At 43.4% G+C, this 20,254-nt stretch overlaps 1 protein-coding gene across 4 annotated transcripts; it reads left to right on the forward strand.

The window, feature by feature from the left end:
- Nucleotides 1-3,786: 3,786 nt before the first annotated feature.
- Nucleotides 3,787-16,802, forward strand: LOC112250783 (megakaryocyte-associated tyrosine-protein kinase). 4 transcript variants are annotated; one of them, XM_024421207.2, is made up of 13 exons: nt 3,787-4,164; nt 6,005-6,063; nt 6,290-6,481; nt 6,611-6,726; nt 6,951-7,170; nt 11,991-12,084; nt 12,283-12,348; nt 12,472-12,571; nt 12,747-12,831; nt 13,037-13,110; nt 13,312-13,507; nt 13,744-13,830; nt 15,400-16,802. In XM_024421207.2, exons 2-13 carry the CDS (start codon nt 6,055-6,057, stop codon nt 15,595-15,597), a joined length of 1,437 nt encoding a protein of 478 aa, XP_024276975.1. In that variant the 5' UTR covers nt 3,787-4,164; nt 6,005-6,054; the 3' UTR covers nt 15,598-16,802. The 4 variants fall into 4 exon arrangements, with proteins under 4 accessions (XP_024276975.1, XP_024276974.1, XP_024276978.1 ...); XM_024421206.1 differs by lacking the exon at nt 3,787-4,164 and adding an exon at nt 4,182-5,569; XM_024421210.1 differs by lacking the exon at nt 3,787-4,164 and adding an exon at nt 4,185-5,569 and having other exon boundaries at nt 6,290-6,400.
- Nucleotides 16,803-20,254: the final 3,452 nt, after the last annotated feature.

Genomic DNA, 20,254 nt, shown 5'->3' on the forward strand with positions numbered 1-20,254 from the left:
TTTTGGCGGTAGGAATGTGAACCCAATATATCCACACGTATAATTACATCAACTTTTCAAAGCGCTGATAGTGTGTTCAGATTTTTTAAGCATGTGCACAAAATAAAAATACATGCATACTTGCTGAACTCGTGCACATGTTTCAGGTGATGGGAATCTGAATGCACTACCAGCACTTTGAAAAGTTGATGTAATACTTTCCTGTGGATATATTGTCTCCCATTTCTACTGCCAAAAGGACCAACCGCTAAAGTATGTTAAAATATAATTTGATTAAACATTCTGGCTTGTAGAGACAGGGGAAACTTTCCTGATTCAAACGTTGCAATTCAATGTCGGGTTTCCAGGCAAGGAGGTGAATAATCATTGAAGCACTGCCTAGTGTTTTCGAAGATGCGTATTTGCTTAACCTCTCTGGGATTTGTGGGACAACAGCCAATGAAATTGCAGGGCTCCAAATTCGAAGAGAAATCTCATAAAATTCCTCAAACATAAGTATTATACACCATTTTAAAGAAACTTCTTGTTAATCCAACCACAGTGTCCGATTTCAGAAAGGCTTTACGGCGAAAGCACACCATGCGATTATGTTAGGAGAGCGCCTAGCCACAACAACCATAGACATTTTCCAGCCAAGGAGAAGGCTCACAAGTCTGAAATAGCGATTAAATTAATCGCTAACCTTTGATCTTCATCTGGTAGCACTCCCAGGACTCCATTACACAAATGTTTGTTTTGTTCAATAAAGTCCCTCTATGTCCAAAAACCTCAGTTTAAATTGGCACGTTATGTTCAGTAATGCAATGCAATGTTCAGTAATGCATTGTCTCAAATAACATCCAGTGAAATTGCAGAGCCAAATCAAATGACAGAAATACTCATAAACATTATTGAAAGATACAAGTGTTACAAGTTTAAAGAAACTTCTTGTTAATCCAGCCGCTGTGTCAGATTTCAAAAAGGCATTATGGCAAAAACAAACCATACTATCTGAGGATAACACCCCATAAAACAAAAACAGACAATCATATTTTATCCCTCCCGGCGCGATACAAAACTCAGAAATAACGATGTAATTCATGCCTTACCTTTGAAGATCTTTTGTTGGCACTCCAATATGTCCCATAAACATCACAAATGGTCGTTTTGTTCGATTAATTCCGTCGTTCTATCTCCAAAATGTCAATTTATTTGGCGCGATTGATCCATAAAAACACCGGTTCCAACTCGCACAACATGACTACAAAATATCTAAGTTACCTGTAATCTTTGTCCAAACATTTCAAACAACTTTCCTAATAGAACTTTAGGTATTTTTTTACATAAATAATCGATACAATTTAAGGCGGATAAAAACAAAGTGGAGCGAGTTCAGGTCACGTGCCCCAACCACAACAGTACACTTCACTCGACCCTCGTTCTGAACAGCCCTACTTCATTTCTCAAAGGAAAAACATCAACCAATTTCTAAAAACTGACATCCAGTAGAAGCGATAGGAACTGCAAGCAAGTGCTTTAGAAATCTAGATCCCCATAGAAAACCCATTGAAAAGAGAGTGACCTAAAAATTTAAAAAATCCTGGTTGGTTTGTCCTTGGGGTTTCGCCTGTCAAATAAGTTATGTTACACACACAGACATCATTCAAACAGTTTTAGAAACTTCAGAGTGTTGTCCAAATCTACTAATAATATTCATATCCTAGCATAATAATATGCATATCCTAGCTTCTGGGCCTGAGTAGCAGGTAGTTTACTTTGGGCACGCTTTTCATCCGGATGTGAAAATACCACCCCCTAGCCTAGAGAGGTTATTGTACAACACACAACCTCATTGTTTTAATGTGAATAACTCACGTCGTTGAGTTTGGTCAAATTCAAGCATAATCTTTTATTCAGGTATAACATGTTACAACATCCTAATCAGACACTCATAATGCACCTGTTTATATATCCTAGATAGGTGCCCCATTAGTGCCATCTCTGGGTTGGCATTATAACCATTATCTTAACATTTTTCTTTTAATTTTGAGTTAGCTCAAACACTTCATACCAATTTGATACCACAGTGAAAATACCTATTTACATTAAACACTTAATTTTAAAAAATTTAAATTAAAAAAAATTGTCCACAGTGCCCATACCGCAGGGGCAGTCTTACATTAGCCCTTGTCCTAGTGCGTCGCACTGGTAGCATATTGGGCACCTCTGGGGTCCTCTCCCACAGCCTCCTGAAAATGTGTAGGTACGGTCGGCAAAGATAACTGCCCTGGTGGGGTCTTCCCCATCTCCTCATTATGTGTCCTGCCCACACCATCCAGAGGATCTTCCCATTTGTCCCTCCTGTGTCCTATGCTCTCCTGAACTGGGCGTATGTCCTCCCAAGTGGCATCCCTGGCGTGAGGTGACAGGAGCATTCTGACAGTTTGGCCTTGTTTTATTACAGGCAGATTTTTTGCATGCTGGTCATAGTAATGTTTTGACTTGTCCTGACGTGCACTTTGTGTGCCTGAACATCCCCAAAGACCTTTGGTGCGAGGAGCTTGGGAGTTGTTGGCAACAAAGAGTGGGTGCATCTAGACATTAGGTGCTGTACAGTACTGCTGCCGAAGCCCTCTGCCAAAATGGCTTGTACCTGCATTGCCTTTGTCTGCTATTTTCACTGCTGACTCTGACCTACCATTACTCTGACTGTGGTATGGTGAAGAGGTCACATGATGGAATTCCCCAGGCTTTTGCAAACAAAGCAAAGTCTTGACTCGTGAACTGGGACACATTATCTGTAACTACACCACTGTCAGGTATGCCATACCTGCTAAACTGCTGCTTACAACAGTCGATGATGCAACCGACTGTTGTGTCAAATCACTTTCTCCACCTCCCAAAAATCTGAATAGTAGTTCACTATAAATCAGAAAAGGAACGTTCTTTACTGTGAGCAGATCCATTCCCACTTTAGACGTGTTGGTTGTCATGTGGCTGCAGCGTTTCCTTTTGCTGCTTAGGTAGATTAGCATTACATATGCTGCACACAGCCACAAAATGTTTCATTTCTTGGGTCATGTTGGTCCAGAATACTGATTCTCTGGCTTTCCTGAGACTGGCATTGACCCCTGAGTGCCCTGAATGGATACGAGAGAGAATCATTGGGCGTAGAGTTTCTGGCACTACCACCCTGTCGCTTTTGTAGACAACCTCTTCCTGCATTGTGAGTTCATCTCTGTATGTCCAGTAATCCCTCACCAGGATGGGCGTACTCTTTCTTGTGTCCGGCCAGCCTCTTAGGATAAAAGACTGAAGCATTGGAGAAGTCTTTTCCTCTGCTGAATGAGCTTTGCTAGCATCCTGTGTCTTCCTTTCTTGTATACTACCTGTGGTTGATAACGCTGAAGCTTTAGCGTCATCCTTTTGAAGTCGCTTCGGCCCAGACAGAAGAGGTTTTTTGAAGATAACCTCAAGCAGTTTGTGATCAGTGTGCACCGTGATGAAGTTCCTACCATGAAGGTATTGATCAAAACGGTCACAGGCGAACACCATGGCTAGGCACTCCTTTTTAAGTCGGCCATATCCTTGCTCCGTGGGTGTCAATGTTTTTATTTTGCCAGGCTTTTCCACCACAACCATGTTGCTTATCCACTTAGTAGGTTTGGTGACCTTCGTAATGACACCCTGTTCCTCGATTGACTCAACAGCCTTTAGTATCTTTTCCTTCCGTGGAATGGGGATTCAGAGGGGAAGCTGTTGAACTGATCTAACAGACTCATCCACCACCAGGCGAAGCCCTTCAAAAACATCCTCAAACTGTTTCAATATTGCCTCTGAGGTGTTCGAGTCTGGTGGGACCTTTTGTTTTTAGTGTTGACATGATGAATGGCATGCTGGTGGTTGAACTGTAGCAACTTAAGTTTTTCACATATTTCTGCTGAAAGGAGAGGCTTTTGCAAGGTTTTTCACCACTTGGAACTTGAGTACATGTTTCCCCATCCTGATTGGCTTGTAGTTCACTCCCCTACTGCCTTAGCCTTGCTTGGTTGTGGCTTTGTATCTCCATCCTGCATTACTTGCATAAAGTCTCTGTCGCTGAGTATATTGACAGCTGAGCCACTGTCTAGCTGGCATTTGATAGTGCTACTTGGATCATAATCACAGTTATTACATATCAATGGGGTAAGCTTTAAAGTTTGTAAACCATTTATCTTTGCCACTTTGAACAGAATTAACATCTCATGTATAGCATGTCTGCTTCTTCAGCATAATTTTGATCACTGCATGTATCCTGTTCTAGCAGATTGACAGGCTTACTTTGTCTGCACACTTTTGCAAAATGTTGTTTTTTTTCAAAGAATTTGCATATAACCCCATATGGTGGGCATTTGGCTCTTGCGTGTGTTGATCCACAGTACCTGCACACTTATTTAGTATTTTTCTCCTTAGACCACTGTCCGATGAATCCTGTTTCCATTTTCTGTCGACATGGTCTCTGTATTTGTTCTGAGTGGCATAAGTGAATGATTCTGCCTCTGCAGGGACAGTGTTCATCTTTTTTAATTGGATCTGCGTCTGTTCGTTTGCTCTGTATATATCTATGCCTTTTTATTCAGCGTTGTGGTTCCGTTATCTTTACAGCCTATCACAAGTCTGTCTCTGATCGTTTCGTCTCTCATTGACCCGAAATCACAAGAATCCGACAATTGACGCAACCTCACAATATATTGACCAGACGTCTCTGCTTGAGTTTGTTCACATGTTAAAAATGAATCTTTCATTAATCACATTACGAGTGGGTTCAAAATGTATTTGTAAAACGTCAAGGATTTTCTTATAATTGTTTATATCCTCTTCCCCCAGATTTAGTTGACGCTGAAGCATATGGCACTCTCTTCCAATAACACTGAGCAGTGTTGCCACTCTCACATGCGGGTCTTTAAAAAATATATATAAACCTGTCGCGTTTTAATAATTCTCCCACTGATCACGGAAAAGTAACCCGTTTTGGTACAAATCGCCGTTCATGTCCATGGCGCTAGCCACCGGAATTTGACTGAGAGACATTGCAGGCTCTTCGTACTCGCTCATTTGTTCCACTTATTTGTGTTCATCCGACAGCGATTACATTGTCCACATACATTATCCTATTTTCCGTGGCGCTTGACTTTGGGTTATTTTCGCTGACACCATGTTTTAATGTGAATAACTCACGTCGGAGAGTTTGGTAAAGTTAAAGCATAATCCTTTACTCAGGTGTTACAGGTTACAACATCCCAATCAGACACTCGTAATATACCTGTTTATATATCATAGCCCCACTGGCGACATCCCTGGGTTGGCGTTATAGCCATTATCTTAACATTATGTGCTTGTCGTTGGAACTTTTAACCGCATGAAGGAAGAATTACGCATCCATTTCTACCTCGATTCTCTTGGTTACTAAATAGCCTGTAATGCGACGCGCCGGTGCAATTGGTCACTGGCTTCCGCACTCATTCCACAAATCGAAACTGCAATGAGAAATATGACAGATCGAATACTAATGCTGATCGACATTGTGAACACATTTAGCGTGTTCCCATAGGTAAGTAACAGTTTCAGCTCAATGTTATAGCTTCACTTGAGTTCTCATTATCAGGAAATAAATAGTCTCAGTTCACACGTCCATTGCGACAGCTCACTAAATGCCTGCATCTTAATGACCACTCATTACATCTGTCTTTGGACCATAATACAGTTTGCTTCATTGCTGAGCCACAGGTATCTGACTGCCATATGATGTCCCACCCTGAGTGGTCTGTTTGAATGCTGTTGCCTTTTTATATTTTTTATATTGAACTGCTCCTTCAAATAGGGTTTATTTTTTTAGGAATGTATATATTTTAATGACTGGGAAGGGAGCAGTGGTAGGCTACTGTTACTCTAACGTATTGTTTATTTAGCCTACTATTATTGCTAGAATTGTGTTACAAGTTTCCCAGATGGTGTTTCTCATAAGAAATTTGCTCTCCTTGAACAGGTGTTCTCATTACTGATGAATTTACATCTATCGCAAACTTATTCTTGAGGATGGCAACGGTATGTATCAATTGTATGTCCCGGGTCAGTTACTGGGAAATAAAATCATTAGTTCTGTCATGAAACTGCATGGCTTGTTTATCAGTTTGTAGGTAATAGTGACTCATTCCCTCCTGAGAAATAACTGGTTAATGTACCACCATGCCTGAACTTGAATTTTATTTTGAGTTTCTGAGCAACTGATGCTGTAAATGTCAAAGTCGCCTTCTCTATCTCTCCCTTATAGAAGAGTTGGGCGTCTGGCACACGTGTTGCCAAGAGTGACCACAGCAAACCTAAAGCTGGTGAACTGGCCTACGGCAAAGGAGACATCCTCACTATTGTGGAAACGGGGACGGTACATAACAACTTATGTTGTTATTCTGGGGTCAGAAAAGGGGCTCAAGTGCCCTCGTTGCTCACAATGTACTTTTCAAATGTAATAATCCAAACTTTCCCCTGCTCTTTGTGCACTGTCTACTCTGGTCGGGGCTCTATAAATACAGTTGAGATGAAATGAAGCTATTTGCACGATTCTACTGAATGCTATTCTGATGCTGTTTTCTAGGGGAAACAACATTACAAGGCCAGACACAACACCACAGGAGAGGAAGGACTCGTCGCTGCCACCAACGTGCGAGAACGAGAGGCCATTTGCGTCGACCCTAGTCTCAGTCTCATGCCGTAGGTCAATTTAAGGCTATGCGTCTGGCCTTCTATATATAGACCTATACTACAATACACCTACTTTATAGCATACAACTATAGTACAATTGAGATGGAAGATTTGGTCCAGTTTGGTTAGCTGTGAGCTAGGGCCAAGTGGTTTTCCTGACCATGCGAGAACTCCTGGCCCTTTATAGAATATCTATCTAATCCCGACCAATAACTTTGTTGGTCCATGCCAGCTGGTTCCATGGGAAGATCTCAGGTCCTGAGGCGGTGTCCAAGCTGCTGCCTGTGGAGGATGGCCTGTTCCTGGTGCGGGAGTCCATCCGCCACCATGGTGATTACGTGCTCTGTGTCAGCTACTCCAGCCAGGTCATCCACTACCGAGTCATCTACCAGGACAGCAAACTGACCATCGACAACACCCAGTACTTCTACAACCTCTTAGACATGATCGAGGTGAGGAGGAGATAGATCTGTTTCATTTATTTAAACTTTTATTTATCAAGTTTAGTCTCATTGAGATAAAAAAATCTATTTTGTAAGACAGACCTTATTGGTAGGGTCAGGAGTTTTTATATAGAAAATTAGCTGAACATGTTGGGATATGTGTACGCAGTGCAGAACCTTTTAATAAACAGCTTAACATTCATAAGGCCACGGGGCCAGACGAAATTCCTGGATCGTACTCGGCGCATGCGCTGACAGATGGCAAGTGTCTTCACTGACATTTTCAACCTCTCGCTGATCCACTCTGTAATACCTATATGTTTCAAGCAGAACACCATAGTCCCCGTGCTCAGGAACGCCAAGTTAACCTGCCTAAATTACCATCGCCCCGTAGCACTCACATCTATAGCTATGAAATGCTTTGAAATTCTGGTCATGGCTCACATGAACACCATCATCCCAGACACCCTGGACCCACTCCAAATTTCATACCACCCCAAAAGATCCACAGATGATGCACACTGACCTTACACGCTTGGACAAAAGGAATGCCTCTGTAAGAAAGTTGTTCATTGACTAAAGCTCAGCATTCAACACCATACCTCCCTCCAAGCTCATCACCAAGCTCAGGACCCTGGGACTCCCTTTGCAACTGGATCCTTGACTTCTTGACGGGCCGTCCCCAGGCGGTGAGGATAGGCAACAACATCTGCCGCGTTAACCGTCAACACGGGGGCCCCTCAGGGGTATTTGCTTAGTCCCCTCCTGTACTCTCTGTTCATCCACGACTGTGGGGCCGCGCACGACTCCAACACCATCATAAAGTTTGCTGACGACACGACATTGGTAGTACTGATCACAGGCAAAGATGAGGCAGCCTATAGGGAGGAGGTCAGAGACCTGGCAGTCTGGTGCCAGGTCAACAACCTCTCCCTCAATGTCAGCAAGACAAAGGAGCTTATCGTGGACTACAGGAAACGGAGGGGTGAGCACACCCTTATCCACATCAAAGGGGCTGTAGTGGAGTGGGTCGAGAGCGTCAAGTTCTTTGTTGTCCACATCACTAAGGACTTAACATGGTCCATACACACCCACACAGTTGTGAAGAGGGCACGACAGTGCCTCTTCCCCCACAGGAGGCTGAAAAGATTTGGCATGGGCTCTCACATCCTCAAAAGTTCTATAGCTGCACCATTGAGAGCGTCTTGACTTGCTGCATCATTGCTTGGTACTGCAAGGCACCCGGCCGCAAGGCGCTACAGAGGGTGTTGAGTACGGACCAGTGCATCACTAGGGCCAAGCTCTCTGCCATCCAGGACCTCTATACCAGGCGGTGTCAGAAGAAGGCCCAAAAACGTGTCAGACTCCAGACACTCAAGCCATAGACTATTCTTTCTGCTACCGCACGGCAAGCGGTTCCAGTGCACCAAGTCTGGAACCAACAGGACCCTGAAAAGCTTCTACTCAAATCAAATCAAATTGTATTAGTCACATGCGCCGAATACAACAGACCTTACAGTGAAATGCTTACATACGAGCTCCTAACCAACAACGCAGTTTAAAAAAATACGAATAAGAAATAAAAGTAACAAGTAATTAAAGAGCAGCAGTAAAATAACAATAGCGAGACTATATACAGGGGGTTACCGTTAGAGTCAATGTGTGGGGGTTAGTCGTGGTAATTGAGGTAATATGTACATGTAGGTAAAGTTATTAAAGTGACTATGCATAAATGATAACAACAGAGAGTAGCAAAGGTATAGGGGAGGGGGGGGGCAATGCAAATAGTCTGGGTAGCCATTTAATTAGATGTTCAGGAGTCTTATTACTTGGGGGTAGAAGTTGTTTAGAAGTCTCTTGGATCTAGACTTGGCACTCCGGTACCACTTGCCGTGCGGTAGCAGAGAGAACAGTCTATGACTAGGGTGGCTGAAGTCGTTGACAATTATTAGGACCTTCCTCTGACACCGCCTGGTATAGAGGTCCTGGATGGCAGGAAGCTTGGCTCCAGTGATATACTGGGCCGTACACACTACCCTCTGTGGTGCCTTGCAGTCGGAGGCCAAGCAGTTGCCATACCAGGCAGTGATGCAACCAGTCAGGATGCTCCCGATGGTGCAGCTGTAGAACCTTTTGAGGATCTGAGGACCCATGCCAAATCTTTTAAGTCTCCTGAAGGGGAATAGGTTTTGTCGTGCCCTCTTCACGACTATCTTGGTGTGCTTGGACCATGTTAGTTTGTTGGTGATGTGGACACCAAGGAACACTACAGCCACGTCGATGAGAATGGGAGAGTATTTGGTCCTCTTTTTCCTGTAGTCCACAATCATCTCCTTGGTCTTGATCACGTTGAGGGACAGGTTGTTGTCCTGGCACCACACGGCCAGGACTCTGACCTCCTCCCTATAAGCTGTCTTGTCATTGTCGGTGATCAGGCCTACCACTGTTGTGTCATCGGAAAACTTAGTGATGGTGTTGGAGTCGTACCTGGCTGTGCAGTCATGAGAGAATAGGGAGTACCGGATGGGACTGAGAACGCACCCCTGAGGGGCCCCTGTGTTGAGGATCAGCATGGAGGATGTGTTGTTATCTATCCTTACCACCTGGGGGAGGTCCGTCATGAAGTCCAGGATCTAGTTGCAGAGGGAGGTGCTTAGTCCCAGGGTCCTTAGCTTAGTGATGAGCTTTGTGGGTACTATGGTGTTGAATGCTGAGCTGTAGTCAATGAATAGCATTCTCACATAGGTGTTCCTTTTGTCCAGGTGGGAAAGGGCAGTGTGGAGTGCAATAGAGTTTGCATCATCTGTAGATCTGTTAGGGTGGTATGCAAATTGGAGTGGGTCTAGCGTTTCTGGGATAACGGTGTTGATGTGAGCCATGACCAGCCTTTCAAAGCACTTCATAGCTTCAGACGTGAGCACTACGGGTCAGTAGTAATTTTGGCAGGTTACCTTCGTGTTCTTGGGCGCAGGGACTATGATGGTCTGCGTAAAACATGTTGTTATTACAGACTCAGACAGGGAGAGCTGAAAATGTCAGTGAATACACTTGCCAGTTGGTCAGCTCATGCTCGCAGTACACAGCCGAGAGCGTGATCACACATTCTTCCGGAACAGCTGGTGCACTCATGCATGTTTCAGTGTTATTTACCTTGAAGCGAGCATAGAAGTGGTTTAGCTTGTTTGGTAGGCTCGTGTCACTGGGCAGCTCTCGGCTGTGCTTCCATTTGCAATCTTTAATGCTTTGCAAGTCCTGCCACATCCCGCGAGCGTCAGAGCCGGTGTAGTACGATTCGATCTCTAAGCCATACAAATGCTAAACAAGACTGCTAAATAGCTAATCAAATGGCTACCAGGACTACCTGCATATCCACACACACTGGACTCAACTCACACATATTACACTTACACCACATCGCATACACACACACACACACACTACATACGCCCACACCTGCATGCTGACGGTATTTGCTACGACCTGCATGCTGACGCCATCCACACATTTTCATACCACATACTCTGCTGATACAGCTCATTCTATTATATCCTGTTGTCTACTCACTTTACCCCTATAGCTACCTCAATTACCTCGTACCCCTGCACATCGACTCGGCACAGGACAAATAAAATGTGATTTGATTTGGTACTGGTACTCGCTGTTTATAGCTATGTTATTTTGAATCGTTTTAGTTTTTCATTGTGTATTTATTCCTTGTGTCACTTTATCTGTAACTCTGAATTGTTGGAAAATACCACTAAGTAAGCATTTCACTGTTAGTCTACACCTGTGGTTTACAACACGTGACAAATAACATTTGATTTGAGGGTTTTCTAACAAATATCTTGCCTAGGGTTTTATACTGATGAGCTAATGTTCATTGTCACAACAGGGAGCCTCTCTATGGAAAAATGATCACACTGAATTTGACTTGAACCACACCAAGGCTAACTGTGACCCATTTGAAAGGAAGTGTCGTTTACGGTTTACAAGAAAGACTTAAGTCTCAGCAGACCTTTTTAATGTTTATATTGAGCCTGTGAGTTTCCGAGCTATTGGAAAGCACAGCCACAATGGTGTTTGGAGATGTGAGTGACTGTAAAGACTAAATATGCCTCACCACTCCCTTATCTGTGGAGCACAGATGTCTTTAGTCCAGACCCATATCGCTGACTAACTCTTGTGAGGAAATAAAGGGAGAATCCAGCTGCTCCCTGACACACACACAGCTGTGGGCAGGACTATTGGATTTAAAAATAAAACATGTTTGTGTACAGTTCACAGTTCACCATACCATCATTCTGTTTTTTCGTTTCGATAGTACTAAATTGGTTTAGTTTAGAATGAAAAACTAACATTAAATACTGTACATACATTCAGTATACTGTATGTGGCCCATACACACACTTGTGTTATGAGTTTTGGCAACGAACTTAGTTTTTAAAAAAAATGAACAACCCTCATAAGTTTGCGACAGATATATTTAGTAAATCTAGCTCAAACGGCACGTCATAACAGTCGTCAGGACAAGTCTTCTTTAGTTTCACTGCAAAGCCACAGAGTGCACTAGCCACAGAGTGCACTAGCCACAGAGTGCACTAGCCACAGAGTGCACTAGCCACAGAGTGCACTAGCCACAGAGTGCACTAGCCACAGAGTGCACTAGCCACAGAGTGCACTAGCCACAGAGTGCACTAGCCACAGCTGATATGGAGCAGGTGTTGAAGCTTAGCTCTCTAACACAGCATTATTCTCTCCAAAAGTGTCAATGACAGTATAGTTCAGTCTCTGTTTTTAATATAAGCTGTCACTAATGGCTATCTTTGCAGTTCTACTCCAAGCACAAGGGAGCTATTGTTACCAAACTTCTAAAGCCCAAAGAGAAGGAGGGCACAAAGTCAGCTGAGTTGGAGCTGTCTAAAAGTAAGTGCTTGGGCTTTACAGTCTCATGATGTGTCAGAGTTGGCCTCCTCAAGGCTCAGAGATCTATGCCTTTCTGGGTGGGGGCCACAGGGTATTTTGTGGGTGGGAGGGTGTGTCTCACGTCTTTTCTTTTGAAGTGAGAGCTATAAAGAATGAAAAGCTACTTGTTTTAGACTGGTGTCTCTGTCTGTGTCACAGCGGGATGGCTGCTGGATATCAGGGAGCTGACCTTGGGAGGGAGTATCGGGGAGGGGGAGTTTGGAGGTGAGATTGCAATGTCTTATTGTGAATTTTTTTTAATGAGCCGGTAACCATTCTACCGTTGAATTGAACCCTGATTCTAGATGTTACAGGTTTAATTGACAGTCTCATCCTTTTGTCCCCTAGCGGTGTATGAAGGAGACTACATGGGCCAGAAGGTGGCAGTAAAGAACATTAAATGTGATGTAACAGCACAGGCATTCTTAGAAGAGACCACTGTTATGACGTGAGTCGAGAGCAACGAGACATGTTTTCTTGCTTAACTTAATGAATTACATTTAGGAATTTCTATCTGTCTTTTTTCCCTTCGTCCCCCTTTTTCCTTTTTCTTGCTTACTTCCTTGCTTCCTCAGCCTTCATTCCTTCCTTAATTGATTGTTTTTGGTCTGACTCGCCACTAGGAAACTGCAGCATAAGAATCTGGTGCGGTTGTTGGGGGTGATCCTACACAATGGACTGCACATCGTCACAGAGCTCATGGCCAAGGTACTGCTGCCGTGACTTCAGTACAGTCAATCTGTCATCACCGTCAATCAAGACTAACAAATATACCAGGAGTAGACTTGATCTCAGTCCAGGAGACCGGCCTTAAAAGCTTGTTGATGCAAAACAATTGTAGCAAGCACACACTTAGGGACTAATTTAGATTACACAACTCTTTTCCAACCATCTCTTTATTTGTGCGTTGCAGGGTAATCTGGTGAACTTCCTCCGGACAAGGGGCCGTTATGTCATCAACACTGACCAGCTACTGCGCTTTGCACTGTGAGGCCATATCATAGAGTTAAATAGAACTCTATACACTGTACATTACTACAGTCACACTGCCCTTTAGCAGTCATTCATAGCTGATCCCATCCCATATACAGTTGAATGGCTCTTCTTGGTACTCTCCCTGCCGCATTACCAACTTTACATTTGTGTCTATTTCAGTATATAAGACTGTGTGTGTTGTTGTGTGTTCAGAGATGTATGTGAGGGTATGGAGTACCTGGAGTCTAAGAGGTTGGTCCACAGAGACCTAGCGGCCCGTAACATCCTGGTCTCCAACGAGGGCGTGGCCAAGGTCAGTGACTTTGGATTGACCAAGTTGGACTGCAAGGCCTCAGACAATGCTAAACTACCAGTCAAATGGACAGCCCCTGAAGCCCTGAAGAAAGAGGTATGATGGTGTTTACCTCTCGAAAGTTTTACCACGCTTGCAGTACAGACGTATGTGTATTCACAGACTTAAAGAATGTATAATTCACGTGAATCGTGTACGATTGTTGGCTGGTGTCAGGGTTTTAGCCTATGTCGTTATTAGACAATACTTCTCATGTCAGTCAGCCATCGGTGTTGTGATTTTTGCTACCTGCCATTGATTTGCCTTTGTGGTTATGTGTGGTTGTCTTACAGAAATTCTCCACGCGGTCAGACGTATGGAGCTACGGTGTTCTCCTCTGGGAGATGTTCTCTTATGGTCGACAACCCTACCCCAAGATGGTGAGTCCTGACTTTACATCACCGTTCATAATGATCAGTGGAGTTATGAGTCACTGTGGAAGCACAATGCCACAAAAATTTGTACTGTTTTTTTTTTTTCCCTTCGAAAAATCAATCAAGGCAGTCCACCCCAGTTGCTCACTTTTTTTTGTAATGTGCGGAACGATGGCATGCCATAGCTCTCTGTCATTCATGGAAGCTCCTAGGTCCTCTGTTCTGACACCAGTGTTGCAGCAGGTGTCCCAGAGGTCTTAGCCTGTGGGACGAGAGCCACGGTGTCCTCTGGATACCTGCGACAGTGTCCAGTGTCCTTATCTTACCTCTGATCAGTGACAAAGTGCCAACCCAGTAGTTTTTACTACTTGGTGCACCATAGACATCCTGACACCAGCGCGCTTCACCTATTATGGTTGGTCCCAATGGGAAATGTTTATTTTTTAATATATTTTTTTTACATGAATGCCTTTATGACCCATTATCCACATACGTCAGCAGTGCTTTATCCACTGATAGACTTACGGAATTGAAACGAAGGAAACTCCGTCGGAGGTTAAAGGCCGTGTAAGTGCGTCACAGGACAAGGATTTGCACCGGACTCATTTTATCTCTCCTGAATGGGTGTCGGGGGAAATGAGGGGATTCATAAGCTTGGCTCTGGTCCTGTAGTTATGATGTTTTACCAGTAGGGGACCCCTGTGAATAAGTTTAAACCATATTTCTGTCCCATGGTTTCTGATGCGGTCATATACTGTAGTCTGTCCCAGACCTCTGTTTCTTTAGCACTACATTTTCATTGACACCATATGTGTTCATTTGAAGAAAAACACCCTAGTCTTGGTGAAGCAGCACCGATAACTGCCCTGTCATCACGGCAGAGTTTGTTAACTCTAGAGAAATGGAAGGGTACATTATTTATTTACGTCATACTTAAAATCCTCTTTATTCATGCTTTATCTGTTTGTAGGGAGTCTCAGTTACTCCCCACACAGGTATGTAAAGCAGAGAATCAAAGCAATGGCACTAAGCAGGTAATAATGGCAGGGATAAACCAGGATTAGTGCTTGTAGGCCGCGTTTCTACGGCAACAGCTCCTGTTGGCAGCCAGCCAAAAAGAAGAACGAAGGGGTGGGGTGAGGAGGGTGAGAGAGCTTGTGTGTTCATGAGTGTGTATGTGTGTTTGTACATGTAGGGGGGAAGAGATTATGGAACTTGCACTCTCCTGTGACACACAGTCTCACTGTCAATCCGTTGTTCCTGTGCAGCCCTATCCCTGTTTACCTGGCAGGTCAGGGGGAATATGAGGACATGCTATGGGCAGCCAGCGGGGGATCAACTAGACTGACTTAAAGCATGCTTAGTGGTGGTTTAACCATATAATTAGAATGAGTGGCTCATACTGTACTTGTTTAATGCAGGCGTTGTAGCATCCAGATACAGTATGTAGACAAAATGTTGTGTGTTTGATATTCATTTTGTGTCCACTAAAAAGTTAACAGGCCCTTTAAGAGGGGATGACATTATCACATGTCCCATCTTTTTCTATCTTTCTCCTTATGTCTCCCTCCTCAGTCTCTGAAGGAGGTGAAGGAGCTTGTGGAGCAGGGTTACCGTATGGAGGCTCCAGAGGAGTGTCCCCCCAGTGTCTACGCCCTCATGAGGTGCTGCTGGGAGGCTGAGCCCAGGAAGAGGCCCTCCTTCCAGAAACTACAGGAGAAGCTGGAGAGAGAGCTGACCAAACAACAGCCCTGGCTGCTGAAGTCAATTTAATAATCCTATTCAAATAACTACTGGGCTCTTGTTTTGAGCTGCCTAGAGCAGGGACAGTAACCCGGGACAGGTGGACCCAAGTGGTTACCGCTCGCTTCACAGCTTTCCCGGGAAACTCTCTGTATTCTAGCATCACACGGACAAAAGAGTAGCGGATGAAGGCGTTTGCTTCTGCTGCTGCTGCGTTCGCGGTAGAACATACCGCGTGGTGCTTTGTGCATGCACACATCCTGTAAATGGCTACAGTGTAAAATCATGCATCTTGATTCGCTTAAAGAAAAAGCATATCGTTTTTATGGCAAAATCGTTTAAACGTATGTTGAGTTTGTGCGATGACGGATGCAGGATATTATACTAAGACATAACATGTTATCGATTTTTATAGTATTTTTATGGAATGATCTACTGTAATGAGGAGTCCTTACACTTATTTCTGTCTGTGGTATTAGAGGGAGCAAGTCAACTCGTCATGTCTCCACACCCCAATTCTCTTTCCCGAGTAACACATTATTTGTGTTACCAATATGGGGCCATTATTTTTCTTTCATAAGAGACAGAGAGCGAAAAGGATAGAGCGAGATGGAAAGAGGGAAAATGCTGATCCGGGATTAAATCCCAGATCATCCGTATCTGCTTGTTTCAGACTGTAATTGTCCAGCAATATGCCCTGCGACTCAGGGGCTTAATATGTGAAATCTTGAATGTTATTGCTGATATTAGTAAGGAATTACAAAGCTGACAGCAGTTTGTCTGTGTACAAGCTCTGAGGAGCTACAGGGGATTGGGACGGAATATCCTATTTTATTTTCAGTTCATTTGCCATAAATGTAGTAGACCTATACTCCCATAAAACCAGTGACTCAGCAGGTCTTAGTCGATCTATCTGTGTAAAGGGAATTTCTTTATTAAATCCAGTTCCTAAAAGCAAAGGGGTGCTCGGTTTGAACAGAAATTGTTGGATTTTGGACAATGGACATTTGCAAAGAAGAGAAACATGCTGCATCTGGGGTTTACAAAAAAAATATATTAAAAAAATAATGTAATGTAATAATGTAGATAAGGGACTTACCTCTAAAACAACCAAGGTTTCTCTGTCTTCAAGCAGCTATGATTTAACTCAACCCAGATTAGAGAGGGGAGAGATTTTTATTTTATTATTGTTGTCACGTTACAACCCAAATTAAAGATGTCATTAGTTTTAAGTCTTTGTAAGCCTGGTATTTGTCTTTCACCCATGGGATGGACCCCAGATTGGGTCCTGATCCGCTCCCATCACATCACCATAGGGCCTGTGTGTTGATTTGCTTTGTTTCCCTAAAACTTCTCATGGATGCTTTGAAATGTTCCAAGAAATGCTGAAAAAATAAATAGGAATATTTTTTAACTTATTTAAAGATTTAGGTGGCATTTGACTTATTTCTGGTTCAAGACGACGGGTATTGAAGACGGAATTGTGTGAATTGAAGAAGGAATTGTCTGTGATTTAAGGAGGAGCCCTACAGTGTACTGGCCACTACCGGTACCATGCAGTAGATTTAAAATGACTGGAAACCACTTAAATTCAACTGGATCCCATTCTAAATGCACTCAAGTTATTGCAAACTCACTACTGTAGAACAACATTAAGTAGGAGTTTGTTTACGATAAAAAATCCTTTGTTCTGTTAGCCATCTCATTAGAAATATTTTAGAATGTTGACGTTTAACTATGGTAGTCTTCCTATACACAGACGACACGCTGTGCGTAGGGCCCCGCGGCCATTAGGGGGCCCCCCACCAAAAACAAAGAAAACATCTAAGTCTCAATTTACTGTAGAATGGGTGCAATTTCAAAAATTGGTAGCACATCAGCAGTTTTTCTCTTGTGTCAGTCACTGACAGTCACTCAATTAGTCCATGTTCACTAACAGTTTATAAGATTTCTTAGGTAATTAAGTCTAGCCGGCTATCTAAACCTCATCTACTGGGCACGTCCCCAGGGGCCCTAACCTCCAGGGAGACTCTGACCCCCAGGGGGCCTCCATTGATTTTGTTAGTCACCCAAGTATCGTATGAACATGGCATAAGTGTATGAACACTACACATGTCACTATAATAACATATTACAGTATATCGTTATGGCTCTTCCAATAAGACCGGAGAAGTCTGGTGCTAGAGTGGAGGTCAGAGTGGATATGGGAGCATTGAATTTTTTTTATTTTGAAAGCGTGTTTAAATGCTACTATTTAGACATTCTAATGAGACCATGTTGGTGTTTGACTTGTCGTCAACCGGGTCATTATTAGTTACGTTGGCCAGGCCTTTCTTGGACTGCTCCGTTGATAATTGTGGCCAAGGCTGAGCTTAACCTAAAGTTGACTGGGAAATAAAGATCATGTTGACCAAGCCTGTGCTGGAACTGTTGGACTGGGCCATAAGTAGTGTTGGGCCAACATGGAGAAAAAACCCTGGATGCCTACTATGAGCCTTATAGAAGCAGCAGGCCACAACCTTGGTGGCATTGGTATAATTATTGGCTACTAATTAAGCAGACACAGTTATCAGACTCCTATAATCCAGGCTTACAGTTCAAATGGAAACTGCTCTTTTGACACTCTAAGCTGCTCTGAAATATCTTTTAGCCCCTCCTCATGCTCTGTTGAATCAAATTGAGTGAGATACTGGGGCGAGCTCTCCTTCAGTGCATGGCTTTAGAAAGGTAATGTGATATTTGAATATGAGAACAAGTTCCTTTTAGGCTCTCATTAGCCAATTATCCTGTGCGTTTTTTTGTTGTTGTCTGTGATGCAGTTAACTCAAAATGGAAGGAGGAAGTTGATCTGAGGGCTAACCGTGAGGTGATGCTCCGGAGTAGTGATAGGTCAGAAAGATATACCCTTCCAACTTCAGTAGGATTTTGAAACTGAATTGTTAACACCGAGTGAACTGAGAGTCAGCTACTGGATTTCCAGGTGTTTTTCTTTTACAAAAGTACCAGGTGAACCCAATCAAAGCTCACCTGGCCTTTGGTTACTGGCATGTGTGATTGTTAATGAGGATGAGAGCCAGTTGATAGTGAAGGCTTCCTGCCCCAGTGCCATTGTTTACATCAGTTAGCTACACTCTGAGGACACATGCTACAGGCTGGACACAGTTACACAATAATACTGCTTACCCAGCCAGGGCTGGCTATGGCCTTTTGGGGGCTTTGTGGCTACCCTTTTGATGGGGGAGAGAAAAATGTACATTTTAAAAGTGAATTTAAAATAACAATAATGAGGCTAAATAGAGGGGTTACCGGTACCGAGTCAATGTGAGGGGGTACAGGTTAGTCGAGGTAAATTGAGGTAATGTGTACATGTAGGTAGGGGTAAAGGGACTATGCATGGATTTTGCCATGGGGCGGAGAGAAAATGTAGCAATTTTCTAATCAATGGGGGCCCCCTGGAGGTCAGGGGCCCTGGGCTCCTTGTGTATTCTACTACTGTAACTCAGGGCCCTAGTGGCTGGGGGCCATAAGCGACCGTTTATGCCTGGAGCCGGCCCTGTGCACGCAAGTGGTAGGGAGGAACAGCAATTCAATTATGAAACAAGGGATCAAGGCCAGCCTTTAACTTACTTATTTCTGATTGACGTTAGTCATGTTTGTCAGGTACGGGACCCTCTATGTAGGGTTCCTTCTAGAACCCCTACCTAGAACCTTATGAATGATTCTTCCTAGAACCCTCTGCAGTTCCACCAGCCTTATTAGCCTTTAAAATATAACTCTATGACAATACGTTACATATATCATAAGTCCTTTGTTTGAAGGCCTAGTTAAACCATATCAGGCCTGCATGTCACATTATTCTGGCCTTCAAAGTGATGTGTAATTCCTATTGGAATATAGCCAGATTTCTGACAATTGGAATTTTGAATCACCTTCAACCTGCATTCAGAATGATTCTAAAAATCCACCTGCTGTAGAGTAAGCTGAGAAATATGTTCATGATGGGCGTGGTTTTTAGAGTTTTACTCTTCACACAGTAACAATTATACAATTACACTCACTTCTGGTTCTTAACACAAACACCTCGGTTTTACACCACAGAGTGTTAATTTACCTCTTTACAGACATAATTTAACTCCTGAATCAACTCCAGAAATGTTACACAGAGAAATCAACATTAGGTAACACAGGCCAATTTACTGTGTACAGATATTGCCAAATATACAGTGCCTTCGGAAAGTATTCAGACCCCTTCACTTTTTCACATTTTACATTACAGCTTTATTCTAATATTGATGAAATCGTTTCCCCCCTCATTAATCTACACACAATACCCCATAATGACAAAGCAAAAAGAGGTTAAGAAATGTTTGCTAATCTAGCATTTAAAAAAACATCACATTTACATAAGTATTCAGACCCTTTACTCAGTACTTTGTTGAAGCACCTTTAGCAACGATTACAGCATTGAGTCTTCTTGGATATGACGCTACAAGCTTGGCACACCTGTGTGTGGGGGAGTTTCTCATATCCTTCTCTGCAGATCCTCTTAAGTCCTGTCAGGTTGGCTGGGGCGCGTCACTGCACAGCTATTTTCAGGTCTCTCCAGAGATGTTCGATCGGGTTCAAGTCCGGGCTCTGGCTGGGCCACTCAAGGACATTCAGAGACTTGTCCCAAAGCCACTCCTGC

The sequence above is a fragment of the Oncorhynchus tshawytscha genome, linkage group LG05 (assembly GCF_018296145.1).
Source record: "Oncorhynchus tshawytscha isolate Ot180627B linkage group LG05, Otsh_v2.0, whole genome shotgun sequence".
Lineage (NCBI taxonomy): Eukaryota > Metazoa > Chordata > Actinopteri > Salmoniformes > Salmonidae > Oncorhynchus > Oncorhynchus tshawytscha.

Bases quoted from the DNA above. Each gene is read 5' to 3' on its own strand.
- LOC112250783 (XM_024421207.2), top strand. The intron at 12,085-12,282 runs GTAAGTGCTTGG...TCTGTGTCACAG, and splicing joins TGAGTTGGAGCTGTCTAAAA to CGGGATGGCTGCTGGATATC. The intron at 12,572-12,746 runs GTGAGTCGAGAG...ACTCGCCACTAG, and splicing joins GAAGAGACCACTGTTATGAC to GAAACTGCAGCATAAGAATC.